The sequence below is a fragment of the Tetrahymena thermophila genome (genome assembly GCF_000189635.1).
Source record: "Tetrahymena thermophila SB210 genomic scaffold scf_8254716, whole genome shotgun sequence".
NCBI classification, from domain to species: Eukaryota; Ciliophora; class Oligohymenophorea; order Hymenostomatida; family Tetrahymenidae; genus Tetrahymena; species Tetrahymena thermophila.
This window is the reverse complement of record NW_002476481.1, coordinates 271,478-297,062: the sequence shown is the minus strand read 5'-3', so window position 1 is coordinate 297,062 and position 25,585 is coordinate 271,478. Positions and strand designations below refer to the sequence as shown.

The 25,585-nt window shown below is 21.6% G+C and overlaps 5 protein-coding genes across 5 annotated transcripts; all 5 read right to left on the bottom strand. All coding sequences in view use genetic code 6, as the record gives it.

The window, feature by feature from the left end:
- Positions 1-1,328: 1,328 nt before the first annotated feature.
- TTHERM_00100020 (surface protein) lies at positions 1,329-5,856 on the bottom strand (the record flags this gene model as incomplete). Its single annotated transcript, XM_001012150.2, has 13 exons — positions 1,329-1,430; positions 1,472-1,861; positions 2,105-3,056; positions 3,108-3,242; positions 3,466-3,924; positions 4,171-4,262; positions 4,309-4,443; positions 4,662-4,805; positions 4,852-4,995; positions 5,054-5,290; positions 5,352-5,495; positions 5,544-5,684; positions 5,740-5,856. The coding sequence occupies 13 exons, from the start codon at positions 5,854-5,856 to the stop codon at positions 1,329-1,331; spliced, it is 3,192 nt and encodes a 1,063-aa protein (XP_001012150.2).
- Positions 5,857-7,971: 2,115 nt separating this feature from the next.
- TTHERM_00100000 (surface protein) lies at positions 7,972-13,584 on the bottom strand (the record flags this gene model as incomplete). The annotated part of the gene is made up of 10 exons (XM_001012148.3): positions 7,972-10,066; positions 10,119-10,253; positions 10,327-11,775; positions 12,019-12,110; positions 12,163-12,297; positions 12,518-12,664; positions 12,714-12,860; positions 12,921-13,157; positions 13,222-13,371; positions 13,420-13,584. 10 exons carry the CDS (start codon positions 13,582-13,584, stop codon positions 7,972-7,974), a joined length of 4,752 nt encoding a protein of 1,583 aa, XP_001012148.3.
- Positions 13,585-16,110: 2,526 nt separating this feature from the next.
- On the bottom strand, positions 16,111-18,382 carry TTHERM_00099990 (surface protein; the record flags this gene model as incomplete). Its single annotated transcript, XM_001012147.2, has 10 exons — positions 16,111-16,218; positions 16,269-16,998; positions 17,143-17,238; positions 17,296-17,394; positions 17,444-17,635; positions 17,838-17,891; positions 17,943-17,996; positions 18,059-18,139; positions 18,199-18,252; positions 18,306-18,382. 10 exons carry the CDS (start codon positions 18,380-18,382, stop codon positions 16,111-16,113), a joined length of 1,545 nt encoding a protein of 514 aa, XP_001012147.2.
- A 3,064-nt stretch (positions 18,383-21,446) lies between these two features.
- On the bottom strand, positions 21,447-21,789 carry TTHERM_000099989 (hypothetical protein; the record flags this gene model as incomplete). Its single annotated transcript, XM_012796608.1, has 2 exons — positions 21,447-21,590; positions 21,757-21,789. The coding sequence occupies 2 exons, from the start codon at positions 21,787-21,789 to the stop codon at positions 21,447-21,449; spliced, it is 177 nt and encodes a 58-aa protein (XP_012652062.1).
- A 1,457-nt stretch (positions 21,790-23,246) lies between these two features.
- On the bottom strand, positions 23,247-24,718 carry TTHERM_000099988 (transmembrane protein, putative; the record flags this gene model as incomplete). Its single annotated transcript, XM_012796607.1, has 8 exons — positions 23,247-23,356; positions 23,408-23,545; positions 23,598-23,735; positions 23,799-23,936; positions 23,999-24,136; positions 24,202-24,339; positions 24,404-24,541; positions 24,604-24,718. The coding sequence occupies 8 exons, from the start codon at positions 24,716-24,718 to the stop codon at positions 23,247-23,249; spliced, it is 1,053 nt and encodes a 350-aa protein (XP_012652061.1).
- Positions 24,719-25,585: the final 867 nt, after the last annotated feature.

Genomic DNA, 25,585 nt, shown 5'->3' with positions numbered 1-25,585 from the left:
TTTTTTGATAATAGAATAATGCTATTTTTGATTAAACTATTATTCATAAAATTTAAATATTTTTGTATTTTAAAGGATATGAAATTTGTGAGAATTATACATAACCAATTAAACCAAATTTTACTTAATAAAAACAATAAATTTGATTTTTATTTTTAGTTACTCAAAAACCCTTCAAATTAAACACTCAAATCCAAATTTAATTTTTATGCGATTTAATTAAAATGTGTATTATGCCATAACATAATAATATAAATAATTTAATTAGCTTAGCTTAACCACATATTTGTTGTAGAAATGAGGGATCAAAGAGATGTACTTAAAATTTAAACAAAAGAATTAAATATTATTGATCACATAAATTAGATTTAAATCAACAACATACAGCCAAAAATCAATCAGATTTTTATCTTTATTTAAGTAAACTAAAAAATTGCTATATAACTTTATTTCATTCAAATATCATCCAAAAAAAAACATTTTTAAGTTATGCGATACTTACTTCTTTTTTTTTAATTAGATTTTCAAAATATTAAATATCTTAGAAACTGAAAGTAAATCCAATTGTAATCATCAAATATATTTACAAAGGTATGTATAATTTTAAGAAAATCACTGCTAGAACCAAATCTATAATTTTAAATCAGTATAAATGTATTAACAGATAGCTAAAGTTAAAATTATAAAAACTTGAAATGACTTTGAAGCAATTAATAAAAAGGTTACATTTAGGTACTAATATATTTTTTCAAGTTTAGATTAATTATTATTTTATTTTATTTATTGTAGATCCCAAAAACAATCAAAAAAAATGAAAAATAAATATCACAAGGATAAGTAGAAATAATATAGTTAAATTTTTTAATAGATATTTAAATTTTTTTATAAAGATTAATATAAATTACATATAGTTAACTGAAAAAAAGAACTTCATAAAATATTTTTTTTTATTTTATGGATTTCAAAGTTATTAAATTGATGATAACTGAACTACTTATTTGCTATCTTTTAATTTAAACTATTTATTTAGTGGATTTTTTGTCCAATATATCTCTTTTTATTATAAGTGATTTATAATAAAATCTTATGAGTCTATTTTACTCGTATTAGAAGAGGATAATTATTAGTTAATTGAAACATTTACACAACTTTTTGTTTTGATTTAGCGTCTCTTACAGATATTTTAGAGTATGTATTTGGTTATTTTGTAAATACAAAATAGCATATAAGTTATTACAAAGAGTGCCATTAAAGCTATGAAAATGTAACCAAACAAAACTTAAGAGTTTTTATTATTTTATAAAAACGGTTATTCCAAAGTCGAAGGCTCACTATTTGTAGAAGTTACCATTGAAATCTAAAATATCAAAAGCATATGAAAAGTTTCCATTAAAATTAACATTAGATTATTGTTTTTCTATTTAAAAGGCCTGTATTTTATTTTCAGCAATAAGTAAAAAATATTTATTACAAAATGAATCCAAGGAACTGATTTATACTAGTTACTAGAAAGCATTAGAGCTCCTTGGATAATTGATATTATGAGCTTTCTAAATTCAAAACCTATCCAAAATATTCTTTATAGGAAATGAATTCTCTCAGTGCCTACAGAAGCAAGGGATATTAATTACAAGTTAGAATTTTGGCCATATTTATCTATTGATTTAAGTTTAGAGAAAAGTAGAAAATGAAATAGTGAATAAATGATAGCAAAGGCTGAAAAAAAGGAGTAATCAATAACAGATAAGCAAGATTTTGAGCTAAGCAGTAAAAAGAAATTAAAGATAATAAAGTTTGAAATTAATCTTAATGCTCCAATCATGTAATTCCAGTTAATGTAACGATCTAGCCAATTTATAGTCTTCGAGAAGAATCTTTATTTTATAAGTAGGATAATACTAATAAAAGAAACTACCAAAAATATAACTATTTGGTAAAAGCAATTGTTTGAGTAATTATCAGAAATATTTTATACACTTATAAAAGTATTTAATAAATTTAAGTTAAACTAAGTTGAAGAGTTTTAAATATAGAAGTTAGGGATAATATTGAAAATATTATGCATATAACTGTATTTTAAGTGATAATGGTTTATCTATAATACATTTATGTAAGGGGAAAATATGTAATTTCCAATTAATTGCTAAATTTGTAAGTAGCACCAGCTTACTGGACTGGAGAGTGGAGAAATGCAAATTAGCAAAAAAGAAAGTAAGATTGAACTCAAAATCAAAAACTAAAGACAAATAGAAGAAATTTAAGCAAATTAATATCCTTAGAAGCAATCATCAAATACATTTTCATCATAAGTTGTTATGTTTTAACACTACTCATCACTTTAATAGATTGTGCATTAATTTTTGTTTAGATTAAAATTAGTTTCACATGATAAGCAATCATTTTTACTTCCACCTTTACAAGTTTTACAGCTTTTATCGCACTAAACGCAAGCTAATAATTTTGGATCATAATAAAATCCATTTAAGCAATATTAACAAAATCCACTGGTCAAAATTGCATCTTAAAAGCATGATGTGCATTAGTTTATACCAGTTCCTTCACAAGTTTCACATGAAGCATCACAGTTTAAGCATTTTTTACTTCCTTTGTCATAAAAACTTCCGATTTAGCAATATGTGCATTGGCTGTTATTACTCCCATTACAAATTTTACAAGTCTGGCTACCCTCATCAAAATATTAGCCGATTTCGCAGCTCATAATGCATTTACCCTCTATAAGTACATATTGTTTCTGACATTACTTACAATCTGAACTGAGAGGACCTTAGCATGTTAAGCAAGTTTTATCACAAGAGATACATTACATTTAGCTTTAATCGTAATATTATTAGTCACTACAGGGAGTACTTGGCTTACATTAATATTAAACAGAACATTTTTAACATTATTAATTAACCTTGTCATAATATTGATTTGCTCCACATTAAGCCACGCATAAACCATTATTAGTCATATCTTTAATGCATGTAGTACATTTTTAAGAAATTGTATCATAGAATTGGTCAATTTCACAAGATATACATTCTTTTTATGAACTTTTAATTTTAGATTTAAGTAAATTATCAGAATCTTCAAATTAAATTTACTTTAAATTGTAGTTTTGATTGCAAGTCAAACATATTGTGGAAGATGAACAAGTTTAACAATTCTAGCTACAAGACTAGCATTGCTATGAGCTATCTAAGAATTATCCTTCTTAACATTAATCATTTTAGCAAGTTCTTTTTTATAATAAAAAATAAACATTTATTTTAAAAATATTCAATTTTTTTAATAAAAATATTTTTATGTTAAAATTTATTTGAAGTTTAATAAGTATATCTATTCAGGATTAAATATATTTACTCTCTAACTTACTTTTAAAGTTTATAAATGAAAAAAATCAAAAAATTATTTTAAAATGCTAAAAATATAAAATATTCTTAATTTAAAAATTTTAATTACTTTTCTTTGCTTAAAATATATCCTGAATCACATACTGAGCATTAATTAGCAGTTGATTAGGTTTTACAATTAGTTATTTGTTGAATGCATTGGCTATTAATTTAAACATACCCTAAAGCACATTCTGAGCATTAACTTTCAGATGTTTATGTTTTACAATTATCTATTTATCTGAAACATTAATTATTAATTAAAACATACCCTGAAACACAATCTGAGCATTAAGTATCAGATTATTAAGTTTTACAATTAGCTATTTATTGGAAACATTAATTATTAGTTAAAACATACCCTGAAACACAATCTGAGCATTAACTAGCAGATGATTAGGTTTTACAATTAGGTATTTGTTGAAAACATTGATTATTTATTACAGTAAATCCTGTTATACAAATTTAACATTATTGGGTATTCAAGCATTTAGAGCAGTTTTATGGACATGGTGAGCAAGTTTAATTGCTATTAATCATAAAAATCATTATATAGAAAAATTAAAAAATGTTAAAAAGTACATTTTAACTTATGATGGTTGGCAATCTGAACATTTATCACTAAATAAAATAAAAAAAGTTTTGTTTAACTATTAATAATGATAAAAAGAAAATTACTTAATAAAAACTTGACTATCTGTACATGTTTGACATTAATTTCTTTTGATATCAGAATAAAATATAAATAATGAAATATAAAATTCAAAAATATTACTTTGAATCCATGTATTAACCTGGTGTACAAACTAAATCGTCCATAGTTATAAAGTAGTAATTAGTTTAATCAAATAATATCTAAGATTTTGTCTAAAAAAATTATTATTAAATTATTAATTAAAAATAAAAATCTTACACTTTAAAAAATTCTTCTGTAGAGTATATCAGTGCATGGAAGTTGATAAATGTTGTTTATTTAGATATTTTAGGATGAAAAAGCATTACTTTGATATGTTAAAATATATTCATTTGTACCAACAATAATTATATTCTATATATTTTATTAAACAATAATATTTAAATATTTTAAATCCTTATTTGATTTATATTTTAAACTGAAGCAAATATAGAAAAAGATTGTTTTTATTAATAAAAAAAGAACGAGCTAATTGTCATTAATAACTCAATATATAATTAAAATTCAAAACTATTTTGTATTTTTTAATAATTCACAGTGATTACAATTAGTTTATATTTTAAATTTCTTACTTGATATGTTAGGATTAAGTCGAAAGGATTATTCGTTGAAGATATGTCAATTTAGGAGTTTCCAATAGAATAAAGAAATTTGAGAGTTTATGTATCAAATAATTAGAGTTATTGCTTTGTGTATGTGACAATTACTTAATTTGGCTATTATTAAAGGTATTTTTATATAGTTTTTTAAATAAAAAATTACATATCCTGGAACTGTAAAAAGCTGAGAAAAGATAGAACCTGTATCAAGAAGAATAAATATATTCTTAACTAGATTTTAATTAGTACTGTCAAATTAAAATTAGTATATTGATTGTGAACCATCAAAAAATAATCGACTGTTTTCCTAAAAATAAATATTTCTTATTTAACAATAAAGAATTAAGATTTAATAAACAATCTACATCTATGAGATAATATTTATAATCTGTACTTGTAGAGATTAAATATTCTACCCCTTTCCAAAAAATATAACTTGAATTTCCGTCATAATAAGCTATACATTTACTATCATTTTCAGAAAATTTTTTGATTTATTTGTTAATTATAACATTGCTATCAGTACTACTCATTTAGTTAATCAAAACAAAATTTTTTCTAACTATAAGCTAAGATTGATAGGTTATAATATAAAATCCGCTCTTTTTTAATAATAATAAATAATTTTAAATAAATTTGATTTTTATAAGTTTTATTGATTACATAAAAAAAATATCTTGTATTTGCTTATCCTTATTATTATTGGCAATTTACTGATGATTTATCTAAAGCATTTACAATATCACTAAATTAAGCAGTATAGTAATTACCAGTTTTATAAATAAATATGTATAAAACATTCTAATCCTTTTTTTTAAATTAAAATTTATAATTATTCAATTAAAATTATTTTACCACAAAAGATTTGTCTTATGTTGATGTTGAGCATTAACAGCCAGTTAAGTTTACTTATTTTTAAATATATCCTTATGAATCAAGCTACCAATAAGCTGTGATTTGATCAGGAAGTATACTTACAATCAAAGCATTATATGCCTATTAAAATAATATGCATATATTTTAAAAGAAAAATATGTTTTAAGTTACTTACTTTTAATTCAAACCAGTTGGGATCAATTTAAATTTTATCTGAGAGAACTATATCAATTAAGTAGATAAAAAAGAATAAAAAAGCCTATAAATCAAAAAACAATTTTTTTTAGACCATTTTGAGTTTACTTTAAGTAAGAAAACCTACCTTTACTTTTCTTATTTCTTTTGAAATTAATAATTTGTTTGTAAGTAAATCTAATGTATTTGTTATAAATAACTAATCCGATTCTTTGAACAAAATAGATAGATGGTTTTAATTGAATGATTGATTAAATTTTCATTTGCATCTTTACTGAGGTTAAAGATTAATTAGTGAGGGGTTTTGATTCATTCAAGCTATTAGAGTTGTTTTATTTAATTTCTAAAAACCAATTTGAGCTTAACTTTTTAAATAACTATTACACTTCTATTTGCTTTTAATAAAAGTATAAATTTATTTATTTATTTCCAATTTTATTTATCTTTTAATACAAAAAATTAGTATTTTTTTCTACTTTTAAATACTTTATCTATTACATTTGATGAAAAAAATAGTATTAAATGAGGTAATTCTTATTAAAAAATAATTTATCTTGTTTTAAAATGGTTGTAAAAACTTATTTTTATTGGAAAGTAATTCAAAAAAATTGTAAAATATACCAAAATAAATTAAACAAAAAAACAATATTAATTTTAAATTTTATTTTTTAAAAAGATATTGCAAATTCTAGTTCTTTTTTTAAGTATATTAATTTTAAAATAATATTTGTTAAACTTAAAATAAAACAAAACAATGAAAACAAATAATTTTTTGATAATAAAATTATGAATCTTAAAGATATGATTTTCACCTAAGTTATTCTGCATTAAATTTTACAACTTTTAATTTAAATGGATATAAAAACTATGAGGTTTAAAACAGACCAATTAAATCACATTTTAATCAATCAAAAAATCAAAAGAATATATGATTTTTATTTTTAATTACTCAGTAAATAAACAAATTACAACCTTAGAGCCTCGTTTAATATTTATGGGATTCAATTAAAATGCGTAATATGTCATAACATAAAAAATACAATCAATTATAAATTAACTTAGCTTAACCACATATTTTATTTTAGAAGTGAGGGATCAAAGAAAGATATCTAAAATGTAAAGCAAAATAAAAGAATTATTAACACAATAAAAAAAACCATAAATTTACTATTATTATTAAAACCACTTTATTCATGCCTAAATTTTTTCTAGCTTATTTAATGAATTTACAAAAATTTTAAAGCATTTGTTGGCATTTCATTATCTGCTTTAAAAAAGTAAAATGAATTGACATCATACTTAAATTTATTGTTAATTTTAATATTGCATATATAAATTAACATTTTGATAAAAATATAATGAGCATATTTATTGATAAAATCATTTGCCTTTTTAGAATTTATTTTTGAAAGTTTTATTATTGTCTAACATATCAAAGATTTATTCAATGTTTGATTCATCTAATTAAGCTACCATGTTTATAGAGGTGTTACTACATGAATTCAAATTCTTTACTAACATCGCATGTATATAATTTACTATCATTTAAATTATAGCTCATCTTATTTTTAAGTATTATATTTAAAAGGATTAAGAATTAATGTAAATATGTGATGAGCATAACTTGTTTTGAGCTGGAAACTGCTCATCCAAATAGAGGTAGCAGGATTTGGATTTGTGATCATATCACCTAAATTCGAAAATTGAAAAAATGGTGTAGCACCAAAATATGCATAATTTGTATTTGCATATGTTCCATTATTATAATGATAGTTTGTATGAAAAAAACAATATTAAAAAAAAGATATATTTTTTTTAAATTAAATTATTTTTCAAAATAATTTCAATAATTTAGAATTAAATTAAGAAAAATAATTGTAAAAAAAATGTATACAATCAAATAAAAAATCCAATAATTTAATGATAAGCCTCAGGTAAAAAAGGTCATAAAAATATTCATTCTATTAGTGGATAGATTTTTAATTTAATGAGTGTTAAAAGTGAGTAAAATTAAAAAAAAAATATTATAATTCCCTTAAATTTTAAATAAAAAACTAAAAATTAATAATTTTATATTATAAATTGGTTGAAATGTAAAATAGTTAAATTTTTTAATAGATATTTAAATTTTTTTATAAAGGTTAATATAAATTACATATAGTTAACTGAAAAAAAGAACTTCTTAAAATATTTTTTTTATGTTTTATGGATTTCAAAGTTATTAAATTGATGATAACTGAACTACTTATTTGCTATCTTTTAATTTAAACTATTTATTTAATGGATTTTTTGTCCAATGTATCTCTTTTTATTCTAAGTGATTTATAATAAAATCTTATGAGTCTATTTTACTCGTATTAGAAGAGGATAATTATTAGTTAATTGAAACATTTACACAACTTTTTGTTTAGATTTAGCGTCTCTTACATATATTTTTGAGTATGTATTTGGTTATTTTGTAAATACAAAATAGCATATAAGTTATTACAAAGAGTGCCATTAAAGCTATGAAAATGTAACCAAACAAAACTTAAGAGTTTTTATTATTTTATAAAAATGGTTATTCCAAAGTCGAAGGCTCACTATTTGTAGAAGTTACCATTGAAATCTAAAATATCAAAAGCGTATGAAAAGTTTCCATTAAAGTTAACATTAGATTATTGTTTTTCTATTTAAAAGGCCTGTATTTTATATTCAACAATAAGTAAAAAATATTTATTACAAAATGAATCCAAGGAACTGATTTATACTAGTTACTAGAAAGCATTAGAGCTCCTTGCATAATTGATATTATGAGCTTTCTTAATTCAAAACCTATCCAAAATATTCTTTATAGGAAATGAATTCTCTCAGTGCCTACAGAAGCAAGGGATATTAATTACAAGTTAGAATTTTGGCCATATTTATCTATTGATTTAAGTTTAGAGAAAAGTAGAAAATGAAATAGTGAATAAATGATAGCAAAGGCTGAAAAAAAGGAGTAATCAATAACAGATAAGCAAGATTTTGAGCTAAGCAGTAAAAAGAAATTAAAGATAATAAAGTTTGAAATTAATCTTAATGCTCCAATCATGTAATTCCAGTTAATGTAACGATCTAGCCAATTTATAGTCTTCGAGAAGAATCTTTATTTTATAAGTAGGATAATACTAATAAAAGAAACTACCAAAAATATAACTATTTGGTAAAAGCAATTGTTTGAGTAATTATCAGAAATATTTTATACACTTATAAAAGTATTTAATAAATTTAAGTTAAACTAAGTTGAAGAGTTTTAAATATAGAAGTTAGGGATGATATTGAAAATATTATGCATATAACTGTATTTTAAGTGATAATGGTTTATCTATAATACATTTATGTAAGGGGAAAATATGTAATTTCCAATTAATTGCTAAATTTGTAAGTAGCACCAGCTTACTGGACTGAAAAGTGGAGAAATGCAAATTAGCAAAAAAGAAAGTAAGATTGAACTCAAAATCAAAAACTAAAGATAAATAGAAGAAAGTTAAGCAAATTAATAGCCTTAGAAGCACTCATCAAATACATTTTCATCATAAGATGTTATGTTTTAACATTACTCATCACTTTAATATATTGTGCATTGATTTTTGTTTAGATTAAACTTAGTTTCACATGATAAGCAATCGTTTTTACTTCCACCTTTACAAGTTTTACAGCTTTTATCACACTAAATGCAAGCTAATAATTTTGGATCATAATAAAATCCATTTTAGCATTATTAACAAAATCCACTGGCTAAAATAGCATCTTAAAAGCATTATGTGCATTAGTTAATACCAGTTCCTTCACAAGTTTTACATGAAGCATCACACTTTAAGCATTTTTTACTTCTTTTATCATAAAAACTTCCGATTTAACAATATGTGCATTGGCTGTTATTATTACCATTACAAATTTTACAACTCTGGTTCCCCTCATCAAAATATTAGCCAATTTCACAGTTCATAACACATTTACCCTCTATAAGTACATATTGTTTCTGGCATTACTTACAATCTGACCTGAGAGGGCCTTAGCATGTTAAACAAGTTTTATCACAAGATTTACATTACATTTAGCTTTAATCGTAATATTATTAGTCACTACAGGAAGTACTTGGCTTGCATTAATATTAAACAGAACATTTTTAACATTATTGATTAGCCTTGTCATAATATTGATTTGTTGCACACTAAGCCACACATAAACCCTTATTAGTCATATCTTTAATACATGTAGTACATTTTTAAGAAATAGCATCATAGAATTGATCATTATCACAAGGTATACATTATTTTTGTAAACTTTTAAATTTTAGATTTAAATAAATTATAAGAATATGCAAATTAAATTTACTTTAAATTGTAGTTTTGATTGCAAGTCAAACATATTGTTGAAGATGAACAAATTTTACAATTCTAGCTGCAAGACTAGCATTACTATGAGCTATCTAAGAATTATCCTTCTTAACATTAATCATTTTAGCAAGTTCTTTTTTTTAATAAAAAATAAATAAGAATATCCACATTTATTTTAAAAATTATTTAAATTTTAATATAATTACTTTTCTTTATTTAAAATATATCCTGAATCACATACTGCGCATTAATTAGCAGTTGATTAGGTTTTACAATTAGCTATTTATTTGAAGCATTAATTACTAATTAAAACATACCCTGAAACACAATCTGAGCATTAAGTATCAGATTATTAGGTTTTACAATTAGATATTTATTAGGAGCATTAATTATTAGTTAAAACATACCCTGAAACGCATTCTGAGCATTAACTTTCAGATTATTAGGTTTTACAATTAGCTATTTATTTTAAGCATTAATTACTAATTAAAATATTCCCTGAAACACATTCTGAGCATTAACTTTCAGATATTTAGGTTTTACAATTAGCTATTTATTTTAAGCATTAATTATTAGTTAAAGCATACCCTGAAACACAATCTGAGCATTAAGTATCAGATTATTAGGTTTTACAATTAGATATTTATTTGAAGCATTAATTATTAGTTAAAACATACCCTGAAACACATTCTGAGCATTAACTTTCAGATGTTTAGGTTTTACAATTAGTTATTTATTTGAAGCATTAATTATTAGTTAAAACATACCCTGAATCACATTCTGAGCATTAAGTATCAGATTATTAGGTTTTACAATTAGCTATTTATTGGGAGCATTAATTATTAATTAAAATATACCCTGAAACACATTCTGAGCATTAACTTTCAGATTATTAGGTTTTACAATTAGCTATTTATTTTAAGCATTAATTACTAATTAAAACATACCCTGAAACACATTCTGAGCATTAACTTTCAGATATTTAGTTTTTACAATTAGCTATCTATTTGAAGCATTAATTACTAATTAAAACATACCCTGAAACACAATCTGAGCATTAAGTATCAGATTATTAGGTTTTACAATTAGCTATTTATTTGAAGCATTAATTATTAATTAAAACATACCCTGAAACACATTCTGAGCATTAACTTTCAGATGTTTAGGTTTTACAATTAGCTATTTATTTGAAGCATTAATTATTAGTTAAAACATACCCTGAAACACATTCTGAGCATTAACTTTCAGATGTTTAGGTTTTACAATTAGCTATTTATTTGAAGCATTAATTACTAATTAAAACATACCCTGAAACACAATCTGAGCATTAAGTATCAGATTATTAGGTTTTACAATTAGCTATTTATTTGAAGCATTAATTATTAGTTAAAACATACCCTGAAAGACATTCTGAGCATTAACTTTCAGATGTTTAGGTTTTACAATTAGCTATTTATTTGAAGCATTAATTATTAGTTAAAACATACCCTGAAACACATTCTGAGCATTAACTTTCAGATGTTTAGGTTTTACAATTATTTATTTATTGTAGACATTTATTACTTATTAAAGTAAATCCTGTTATACAAATTTAACATTATTGAGTTTTCAAGCATTTAGAGCAGTTTTATGGGCATGGTGAGCAAGTTTAATTGCTATTAATAATAAAAATCATTTTATAGAAAAATTAAAAAATGTTAAAAATACATTTTAACTTATGATGGTTGGCAATCTGAACATTTATCACTAAATGAAATAAAAAAAGTTTTTTTTAACTATTAGTAAAGATAAAAAGAAAATTACTTAAGAAAAACTTGACTATCTGTACATGTTTGACAAATATTTCTTTTGATATTAATAAAATATAAATAATAAAATATAAAATGCAAAAATATTACTTTGAATCCATGTATTAACCTGGGTTACAAACTAAATCGTCCATAGTTATAAAGTAGTAATCAGTTGAATCAAATAATATCTAAGATTTTATCTATAAAAATAATTATTAAATTATTAATTAAAAATAAAAATAAAAATCTTACGCTTTAAAAAACTCTTCTGTATAGGATATCTGTGCATGGAAGTTGATATTTATTATTTATTGAGATCTTTTAGGATGAAAAAGCATTATTTGAATATGCTAAAGTATATTTATCTGTACCAACAATTAATACATTCTATATTTTTATTAATAAAATTAGATTTAAATATTTTAAATTACTATTATATTTAAATTATAAATTGAAGCAATTAAAGATAAACATTGTTTTATTAATAAAATAAGAGATAATTAATTTTATTGTCGTTACTAAATTTATAATTAAGATTCAAAATTGTTTTATATTTTTTAAAAATTCACCAAGTGATTAAATTGTGTTTATATTTTAAATTTCTTACTTGATATGTCAATATTAAATTGAAAGGTCTTATTTAGTTTAAAGATGTGCCAATTTAAGAATTATCAATAGAATAAAGTTAATTTAGAGTTTATGTATTATATAATTAGAGCAAGTTATCTTTGTAAACGGCAATTACTTAATTTGGCTTTTATTAAATGTATTTTTTTTACTTAGTTTTTTAAATAAAAACTTACATATCCTGGAATTGTAAAAAGCTGAGAAAAAATAGAGCCCTAATCAAGAATAACACTTTTTTTCTTAATTACTTAATTATTATTACTGTCAAATTGAAATTATTAGATTGAATTAGAAACATTATCAAAGAATAATAAGCTGTTTTCCTAATTTTTAAAATTTTTTATTTAAAAATTAATAACTAAGATTAAATTTAAACAATTTACATCTATAAGATAATATTTATAATCACCAGTAGTAGATCTTTTGATTAAATATTCTATCCCTTTCCAAAAAATATAACTTGACTACCCGTCAAAATAAGTAATACATCTACTATCATTTTCAGAAAAATGATTGAATGTTTTATTAATTATAACATTACTATCAATATTATTGCTATCCAAATCAAAATTTTTTCTAATTATAAGCTTAGATTTTAATGTTATAATGAAAAATTCATTCTATTTAATAATAATAATAATTAAATAGTTTAAATAAATTTGTTTTAATAATTTTGCTGATTACATAAAAAAAATGTCTTGTTTTTTATTATCCTGATTCTTAATATTATAAGCACTTTACTGATGATTAATCTAAGGCATTTACAATATCACTAAATGAAACAGTAGAGTAAAAACCACTTTCATAAGTAAATATGTATAACATATTATTATTCTTTTTATTAAATTAAAATTTAAAATAATTAAAATAAAATTATTTTACCACAAAGGATTTGTCATTTGTGTCTGTTGTACATTAACACTGAATTAACTTTACTTATTTTTAAATATATCCTTATGAGTCAAGCTACCAATAAATTGGGTTTTGATCAGTAGGTGTACATACAATCAAAGCTTTTTATTCCTAATAAATAATACCCAAATACATTTAAAAGCAAAATATATTTTAAGTTTCTTACTTTTAATTCAAACCAGTTAGGATTAATTTGGATTTAATCTGAGAACACAGTTTCAATTATGTAGATAAAAAAGTATAAAAAAACTTATACATCAAACAACAATTTTTTTAAGACCATTTTGAGTTTACTTTAGGTTAGAATACCTTCTACTTTTACTTTTCTTATTTCTTTTTTAAATTAATAATTTATTTGTAAGTAAATCTCATGTATTAACTATAATTTCTTGATCCAATTCTTTGAATAAAATATATGGTCTTAATTGAATGATTCATTTTGTCTTTATTTGTATTTTTACTTATGTTAAAGATTAATTAGTGAGGGGTTTTGATTAATTCAAGCTATTAAAATTGTTCTATTCAATTTATAAAAACAAATGTGAGCTTAACTTTTTAAATAGCTTTGACAATTCTATTTGCTTTAAATAAATTTATATATTTATTAATTTTTAATTTTTATATATTTTTACTAATATATTAAAGCAGAATAATTTAAATTATTTCTACTTTTAAGTCTAATTTATCTAACTACAGTCCAGGGAAAAAATTGTATTAAATGAAATAATTCTTATCAAAAAATAATTTATATGTTTTTAAAAATAGTAGTAGTAACCTGTTTTTATTGGAAATCAATTAAAGAATAAATAGAAAAATTAAAAAAATTAACATTCATTTTAAATTTTATTTTTTAAAAAGGGTATTGAGAAATCTAGAGCTTTTTTGTAAGTTAGTTAGTTTATTTATTTCAAAATAATATTTGTTAAATTTAAAATAAAATAATGAAAAGAAATCATTTTTTGATAATAGATTTATGAATCTTAAATTTACTATTTTCGACTAAATTATTATGCAAAAAATTTATATCTTTTGTATTTCAATCCATAAAAAAATTATGAGGTTTAAAACTGACCAATAAAGTCACATTTTAATCAACCAAAAGTATACGTTTGATTTTTATTTTAAATTACTCCATGAACACACAAATTATGCATTTAGACCATAATTTAATATTTATGGGATTCAATTAAAATGCGTAATACCTCTAACATAAATAATACAATCAATTATAAACCAGCTTAACTTAACCACATATTTTATTTTAGTAGTGAGGGATCAAAGAAAGATACTAAAAATGTAAAGGAAATAAAAGAATTATAAACACAATTAAAAAATAATCATAAATTTACTAATACTTTATAATAAATTTATTCATGCCATGCCCAAATGTTGTCTAAGTTAATTTTTGAATTTACAAAAAATTAAAAGCATTTGCTGGCATTTCAATATACGCATACAACAAAAACAAAATTAATTGATATCAAATTTAAATTTATTATTAATTTTAATATGGTTTATATAAATAAATAAACATTTTAATATAAAATATAATAAGCATCTTTATTGATAAAAAATCATTTGCCTTTTTAGAATTTATTTTAGAAAGCTTTATTATTATCTAACATATCAAGAATTTATTCTATGTTTGATTCATCTAATTAAGCTACCATATTTATAGAGGTGTTACTACGTGAATTCAAATTCTTTACTAACATCTCATGTATATAATTTACTATCTTTTAAACGAGGAAAAAACTCTAAGTTATAACAGAGAAACCTAATAGCCCGAGAAATAAATATTAATAAACTGTTTTATAAAATTAATTGAGTTAATTAATCATTCTTTTTTAAATTTCAAAAATATTTTCTCAATATAAAATATCCTTTTAATTTTTAAAAAATTCTAAATCAAATTTACCTTTGTGGAGCATTTGAATTAAAGATGTGTTTTATTGAGGTGATAAGGAGTCATTTTGAAGATTAACTATACCAATTATTATGACTAATATTGTATGAAATAATTCTAGAATAATTATTATTTTATTTGTAGATTTTTCTTAAAAAGGTTATTGCCAAACATGATAGATCATAAAAATTAGATTTAAACCAATATGCAACCAAAAAACAATATGTTGTTTGTCTTTATCAAAGATAAAAAATGCCTATAATATAGTTATAATTACTTTTTTCCATTCAAATATAACCCAAAACAACCTTTTTAATATATGTGATACTTCTATTTTTTCAATTAGATTTTCAAAATATTAAATATCTTAGAAAGAAATCTGACTGAAAGTAAATCCGATTCTAATCATCCAATATATTTATAAAGGTATGTATAATATTAAGAAAATCCCTGCTAGAACCAAATCCATAATTTAAAATTGTTACTGCCATATGAAAAGATAGCTGATGTTAAAAATACAAAAGCTTGAAATGACTCTGAACCAATTAATAAAGAGATTCCATTTAAGATAATTATACAATTTTTCAATTTAATTTTTAGATTGATTATTATTTTATTTATTGAAAATACCAAATACGATAAGCATGAAGAAAAATATCATAAGAGTAAGTAGAAGTAAAAAGCAATTATTATAGATACTATTCCAATATGTGTTAACTTAAAATATTGTATCAAACTAGTTAAAATTATATAGTTCATCTTATTTTTAAGTATTATATTTAAAAGGATTAGGAATTATCGTAAATATGTGATGAGCATAACTTGTTTTGAGCTCGAAACTGCTCATCCAAATAGAGGCTAATCTTGTAGAAAAAATATAGTTAGAGATCATTTATTAATTTTGAATAAATACCCAAGAAATAATTGAGCCAGAAGAAGTAAATATAGAAGAGAAGAAAGCCAAAGTAATATTAATAATAGATAGTATTTCTAATATTTTATTCAAAAATTGGCTTGAATCAAATTAGTTTTTGCAGTCATTATTTTCTGCTTGCTAGTTATCTAATATGCATCCTATTGTTTGTAATTATTTAATTTATTCCTACTCGCTATTGTATTCTGATTATTTTAAGCACTTATTTGAAACAGGACTAAAATACAAACCAACCGAACATAAAATGCATTGATCAGCATTTTTACCAGAACAAACGAGGCAAGTATAATCGCAATAATCACAACTTTTCATAATTTCATTATAAAATTATCCCTCTTCACACTATGCGCACTTTTTAAGAGTTGGCTAGAATACTAATTAGTTAGTGCATGATAAACAATCTGATTCTAAAGGTCCCTTACATTCACTGCAAGATTTGTGACAAAGCCTACATATACCAATATTATCCATATATTCGTTTTTAGAGCAGCTATGTTAACACTTATTTCCATACTCTGGAAGACATTAAGAGCAAGTTAAATTAATATTATCAAAATATTATTCTTTTTTGCAAGATGTTACACAAGGAATATTTTGTTAAATATCTCTAATACATAAAAGACATTTCTAAGAATCTTTTTCAAAAAAATAATTTGGACCACAAATAATAGTTCCATCTGGCTGAATCTGTTAACAAACATTTTTTTCACTAGTTAAAAATTAAAATTTTTTTTTTCAGTAAATAAAATACGATTTAAATTGTTTAGGTTACTCTTTGCAAAAAAAAAAAATATATTTGATCTGAATAAATCTACCATAATGAAAAGAATAATAAAAACAAAATATTATTTACTCACGAAGATATAAAGGTGAGCAGATGCAATTATAATTATTGTCAAAAACTTCATTTTTATTGCAACTTTTTACACAAACACCATAAGTTGATGTTCTATTTACAGTTTTTAAATATTTTTAAATATATTTTAAATAAATAAATTAATTTTACTTAATAATTAATGTAAAATTTTCAAAGCAAGAAGTGCAATTATCATTTTTACTGTCAACACAAGTCTTACAACTTATATCACATTTTACACATTTGCTTCTAATTTTTATTATGATTATAATATAAATTAAATGTTTAATTAATTTACGATTCTAAATAGTATCCAAGCTAACATGTTTAGCATACATTTAAATATGTGCAAGTTAGGCAAGTAGGACTACATTATTAACAAGTTGTAGTATTCTTATAAAATCCATCTATGCAAGTTTAGCAAGATTTAGAGTCCGTACATGAAGAGCATCCATTTGGACATTAATTGCAAGCAACAATTTAATATAAGCTATAATTTATATGCAAAAATAAAAATCCTAGTTTTAATAAGTTAGTTTTGTAATAAAATTGGATTATCAATAAACAAAATGTATTAATTAGATAATACAATTTAAGTGTATAATCAATATTTTATAATATTCATTTATATTTTAGAGAATAAACAAACTTAGAGGTAGAAGAATTATAACTAAAAGAGAATTTTATTTTACCTATTTAGAACAGGAAAGTACCCTTTATTGCATTGACAAGTATATTTGCTACCGCTGTTATAAATTAATTAAATAAATTTATAAACTATTTCTTTAAAATAATACTCATATATAAGAGTAGAATTTGTTGGACATTTTCTCACACATACTCCTGGATCACTAATATAATATAAATGGAATTTAAATTGTTATTTTTAAACTAAGCTTATTAATAATTTTACATCTATTCAAATCCACTTGCACAGGTATTGCAAAAACTACTTGAGCTACAAGTTCCACATGATTCATCACATTAAATACACCTTTTTTGTTTTAGGATATATTTAATTTAAATATCAAATTAATCATGTGAAAATATTACTTTTAATTTATAGTGTCCTAATATTACCCATCTTAACAACCACATGATCCATCACTATTTATTTTTAAGTATGTTAGTAAAAATACTGAATATATAAATATGCTTACCTTCTTGGGATTAAATTATTCACACAAATTGTGCAAAATTTTTAAGAAGTACATGATACGCAAGGTTTCTCACACATTAGACATCTAATTTTGTTATAAAAACATTAACATTCATAATTTAAAATTTATAAACCAAAAAAAAGCAATATTTTGTTAAAATACTCTAAAGATAGATCAATTTTAATAATTAAGTATTATTTTTAAAAATATCATTGAATCCATCAAATTAAAAATATTAAACTTTAATTTTGTTAAAGATTTTTTTATAATGTAGCTTTTTACTAAAATTTCAAATTAAATTTGTAAACTACCTGAAAATCCTTCATATGATTTATCTGGACACTAACACCTTTTAATATTAAATTTATATAATTTAGGATTGATAGTTTTTAAAGAATTACTTTCCGTCTATAACTTAAGCATATAACACAAAGCATTATTTACATGTTAAACTATCAACGCATGTCTTACAATCTTTTAAGCATGGCTTACATTATTAATTTTATAGAAAAAAGCCTTATTTGCATGTTTAACATACTCCTGTTGTATCACATAAATCACAAAATGAATCATTACAACTCAAGCATGTATTTCTAATTTTCATTTTAATAAAAAGGGAATGAATAATATAAAATAGCTTAACAAATGCTTAATAAAAAATGTATATCTAAACACTTTTATCAATCATCTTTTTAAAAATTTAATTTTTGTTTATAAAAGTGATAATAAAATATAAAATAAGAGTTTTAATGATGCCCTATTATCTAAGATTGCGAACTCAAGGTTCTGCATAAAAAATTTAAGAATTTTTCTTATATTTTTTAAATATTTTTTAAACATTCTTTTCTTTATTGATCTATCTTACTAAAAATTTAGTATTTTAATTAATTTATGTAAGTTTAATAAATTAATTAGCAAAATTTTATATATTTATTTATAATCTTAAATTTTTAAAATTTTTTGTATTAATATGAAATAATTATTTTACTGATACAAATAATATGAGCTATTACATTTTTAGCATATTTGGGGTGCACTGCATTAGTAACAATTATTAATACTGCAGTTTATTAAGTGTCTTTTGTTTCTTAAATTGTCTAAGACTTAATTTGTTTGAGTTTAAGGTGAATAATAATTCTATTTTATATAAATTTAAATTAAATTAATATTTATAAAATAAGATTTTGTTTAAATTTTATAGCTTTAATTAAATATTTTTTATTTATCGCAAGTTAAAACAATTTCCTTTTTATGAAAAATAAAAATAAGATTAAATTTATTATCAAATATTGGGTTATTATTTTATTTTTTACTTTTAAAAATTCCAAATAAATGATAAAATATCTTTGACAGAAAAATTAAATCTTTTTGTTGAGCTTAGTAACCCTAAATTTTCATCCAATTTATATGATTAATTCTGAAGATTGCAATATTATTTGATTTAATTTACACTTGGTTGTTAGGTTTTAGGGATTCGCTTTATAATTAAAATGAAAGAAAACAAAAAATCATTTAATGCTAATAATCAAATTTAAATATCCATTTTTAGTATTTCTTTCCATCTAAATTTATTTCATTTTTTGCTTAATAAAAAAATTGCTCAAAACTTTGAATGCTATTCTATCATTGATTAACTAATTGCTCATTTAAAAAAATAATAATGATTCAATTTATTTTTTTTGCATTAAACTATCATTTAATTATGAACCAACTCTATTTGACTTCTCTACTATTTTTTAAGTTATCTCATTGACTGAATTTTAGATAGATTTACTAAAAGTTTTAAAAAATGTATTACCTATGATTGATGCAATATCTAACTTTAGCAAAGTTTTAAAATCATAATCAAGTATGAAAAACAGAATATTATGTTCATATTGAAAGGTAAGGGACAATAAGATTGACTGATTTAAGTATTTGTAATTGAGAAAGATAATTTTATTTTTAAAAATTAATTATGATTAATAAAGCAAAATCTTTTATTTCTCAATCTATTAACTCATTATATTTATAAAGACTTTTAAATTCCTGAATTAATTTATTGATTACTATGTTTTATTAGTATTTTACTCTCCTTTTTATATTTAAAAATAAAAAACAAGTTTCTTTAAACCAGAGTTTGGTTTTATTCATTTAAATATTATTTTTACTTAAAAATTTATGAAATTTTTTACTTTTATTAAGTAAGCAAAAGGACCTTCAAACTAAACAATAAGATGAACATTCATTTCTTATCTTATTAAATATTGGTATTTTTTATCTTTCTTCAAATAATTACCTTGATATTAAATTCAAATTGTGTATTATCCATTAATTTTTTTATTAAATTTATCCTAATAATAAACAAAAAAATATTTACTCATTTAATTATCAGAATTCAATTCAATTATTATGAAAATAAATAATTAAGTTTAATCTTTTAAAATGTGATGATTGTTTTTGTTTTTTAAATTAATTTTTTAACTTTTAAAAAACATTAAAATCTAAATAATTTTATAGCAAATAGAATTTGAATAATTGCTTATAAAAATTAACAAACATATAAGCTTTATTTATTTTGTTGGATAATAAATATTCTAAATATAGCTATTGAAAACTCTTTATATGAATATTTATTTATCTTTAATAGCATTTTCATCAAAAATAGAAATTTATTAAACATTTTTTCTATTGATTAACAAGAAATTAAATCCAAATTTACCATCAGAATTCTAACTATTTATTATCAAAAACTTAAATAAATTAAGATTACTAAATAGTAACTACAAATTAATTAAATTCATTCTAAAAAAAGCTTACTCTCATTAGTTACTAAAATGAGATTACTTTAAAAATATAAAAATACATGAAAATAGGTTTTAAAAATAAAATTTTAATCTTAATATTTTTAAAAATATTATAAATATCAGCAAAAAAGATAAATCGTACATACTATAATATATTATTTCTTAAAGCCAATTCATAAAATAAAATAACTTTTTCATTCATATTAGATCAAATTTTTGATAGACCAAAATGATTAATCAATTTTTGATATTTAAAAATTTAATATTTTACATTAAATTCTTTTTCTCCATAAAATTTGTTTAAATACAAAAAAAGACTATTTAAGATTAGTTTTAATATATGAAAACATTTCTTTCAAATATAAGACTTTTTTTGCCAGTTGATAACTTTGGGCTTTGATTCTTCTAGCATTTCAAATAACTTGTCTAAGTTTGATTCAGTACATGGTTCAATATTTGATGTTATATTAATTTATTTTGTTTTTCTAATTTATTAAAGCTATTTATAACTATTAATATAAGATATTATTCTTTAAACTACAAAAATTAACTGTAAGATAAGAAAGACTCCCACAAATCCAAATATTGTGAATCTATATGCTTTATTTTAAAATTTTTTAATCAACAAATTAATTAAGTAAAATATAATTTAAATAATATTTCACCTATACGTAGTGCACTTTATGTCTCTGATACATTATATGCATATTAAAAATCATTAAACTAAAAAATAATTCCAATTAAAATTACTAATATTGTATGAATTATTTCTAGAAGGATAGCAGAGTAATTTAGAATATTATTTATGAAAGGTTTTTATATTATTATGTATAAAATAAAACAAGCATTTAGACTAATGTGAATCCAACAAGAAATTTGCTATTAATCTCTTCCAAAAACAAAAACAGCTTGGATTATTGTTATTATCACTTTTCTCCATTCAAAGTATATCCAAAACATCCTCGAAAAAACTTTAGAAGTTTCAAGCTTTTCTAAGAGGTTTTAATATGAATCTATTTAGCTATAAGTAGATTTATGATAGAGGCATCCAACTTTCAAATTCCAACTTAGATTTAATGGTAAATAAAAAATCATTGATATTATTATAAAAATGATATCCGAAATCTCAAGACTGTGCTTCCAGATAAATATAAAAGCAGAATTTATTATCAAAAAGTTTGAAACCAATCTAAATAAATTGATAAAAATATTCCACTTCAAGTATTTTGTTATATTTTAAATTGTGTTATTATTTTAATCATTCGCTCTTGATTTATTTATTAATAATAAAATTATTAAAGCTAACAAACACATGCCTAGTATTAAGATAATCAAAAAGCAATTATTATAATAGCTATTGTAAAATTCATTGATTTAAATAACAGAATTAGATGTGTTAAAATTATATAAAATATCATTTTCGTCTACTACTCGTTTAAATATATTTGGTATGGCTGTAAAAATATTAAAGAAATAGCTCATTTTTAGCTCAAATTTATTCATCCATAGAGGAACAAAATTCTAAGAGAATATATAATTTCCTATAATTTATTAGTCTTAGATAAATAGCCAACTCAGTGAAGAGCCAAAAGGTGTAAATATTGAAGAAAATACTGCTAATGGAATGCAAATTATAGCTAAAATATCTAAAGTATTTGATAAAGATTCGCTATTTTCGAATTAATCTTTACAATTAGGGTCTGCTTCTTATTAGTCCTATTTGAAACAACCTATTTTCTTTGCAAAATCTATTTACTGCTACTCACTCTAAATTTAAGTATTTGATTCACATGTTTTTGTCTAATCACTTTTAATCAATCCATTATTGCAAATAAGGCATTGATTATTTTAATTACCAAAGCAAGTTAGACAGTCTTAAAAACAATCCTCAAAACTCTTTGATTATTAATTGAAAAACTGACCCTCCTCACATTAAGCACATAAACTTAAAGTAGGTTAATAAACCAAACCAGAAGCGCAAGAGATGCAATCAGATTTTGAAGGTCCACTGCATGTAGAGCAAGATTAATCACATTAAAAACAAAGAAAATTCTAATCATTTCTAATAATTTGTTATTTAATTTCAAATATTCAAGATATTTTTATTGAATTTTAATAATTTACATTTTTTTAGATTTTAAACCTTATTTACAACTCAAGCAGTTATTTTCAGATGGTCCATTGCAAGTTAGACATTATTAATTACATTTTAAGCAAATATTCCCTTAAACATAGTAGCCAGGATCACATTTAGATAAGCATTAGCTAATTAAATGATAAAAAGATTTTTTAAAATTATTGCATTTAAAACTTTACTTGTCCTATAAAAATAGACCTTATTAGCAGGTGAGACAGTTTGAGCTTGTTTAAGAACAAGTAGTGCATTACTAATCGCATTTATAACAATTTTTATTATAAGCATAGAATCCATTTTAGCATGTTTGCACACATGAACTAATAATAAATAACACTTAATATGAATAAAATATAATTAAAATTATCATACCTAATTTATAATAAGAAACCTTCGCTACAACTTTAACAGTTATTTTTAGTTTGAGCGCAAACAGTACACTACTAATCACATTTTTAGCAAATAGAATTTTATTCAAAATATCCGTCATTACATGTTTACTAACAAGTACTAAAATTTTAAAAAATAAAAAAATTAAATTTTTTATAAATGTTAACAAGTATAAATAATTACCTATCTTATAATACTTAACCTTATTAACAGGTGAGACAGTTTGAGCTTGTTTAAGAACAAGTAGCGCATTACTAATCGCATTTTAAACAATTTTTGTTATTAGCATAGAATCCACTTTAGCATTTTTGCACACATGAACTAATAATTAATAGCATTTAATAAGAATAAAATATAGATAAGGTCAATTAAAATTATTATACCTAATTTATAATAAGTAACCAATACTACAACTTTGGCAGTTATTGCTAGTTCCAGTGCAAGCAGTACACTATTAATCACATTTTTAGCAAATAGAATTTTATTCAAAATAACCATCATTACATTTTTATTAGCATGTACTAAAATTTTATAAAATAAAAAAATAAAATTTTTAATTAAAGTTAACAAGTGTTTATATAATTACTTATCTTATAATACTTAACCTTATTAGCAGGTGAGGCAGTTTGAACTTGTTTAAGAACAAGTAGCGCATTACTAATCACATTTTTAACAAATAGAATTTTATTCAAAATATCCTTAGTTGCATGTTTATTAGCAGGTACTAATATTTTGTATATTAAAAAATAAATTTTTTTATAAAAGTTAACAAGTATATATATTATTACCTATCTTATAATACTTAACCTTATTAACAGGTGAGACAGTTTGAACTTGTTTAAGAACAAGTAGCGCATTACTAATCGCATTTTAAACAATTTTTGTTATTAGCATAGAATCCACTTTAGCATTTTTGCACACATGAACTAATAATTAATAGTATTTAATAAGAATAAAATATAGAAAAGGTTAATTAAAATTATTATACCTAATTTATAATAAGTAACCAACACTACAACTTTGGCAGTTATTGCTAGTTCCAGTGCAAGCACTACACTACTAATCACATTTTTAGCAAACAGAATTTTATTCAAAATAACCATCATTACATTTTTATTAGCATGTACTAAAATTTTATAAAATAAAAAAATAAAATTTTTTATAAAAGTTAACAAGTATATATATTATTACCTATCTTATAATACTTAACCTTATTTGCAGCTAGTACAATTTAAACTTTATCCTATACATGTAGCACATAATTAATCACACTATAAGCAATTATTTTCTGATAGATAATATGCTTAATCACATTTGCTCACACAGGAACTAATTCAATAAAAATTATTTTTTAGAAAACATTTAATACATTTATTCTTAATTTAGTTAATATAGCAAGATGCCATTCAAAAATTCAGTCACTTATTATGAAATAGATTTTTTAGTTATATAATGATTTTCATAGTTTATCCATAAATAAGGGATGTTAGTTAAAATTAATGAGGATTTATGGCAATTAATATGATTCATTCTATTTTAGGGATTAAATTTAAGATAAATTTTTAAAAATATTATGTAGATTTATATTGATAATAGTTAAAATAATTTTTATGATTAAGTTTATGCTTAGTATAAATATTCTCTTCTTATATTTTTTATTTGCAATTTAAATTTAATAAATATTGAAAAAATTATATTTGTTCTAAAAATTGAAGAATATCATACGAAATTTATAAATAGAATCCTTATTAGCAACTCAAGCAGTTATCTTATTGATCACAAGTTTAGCAGTTTGAAGGTGTGCATTGTTATTAATTTGGCAACAATCTTAAATTTAGCTTTTAATAAAAATTAAATAATTTATTTCATAATAACAAAATTTAATTAATTTAAATATTTAGTGCTAAAAAAGATAATGATTTGTTTATATTAAATACTTCTTTTTTTAAGGAAGTTTGAAAATATTTTTA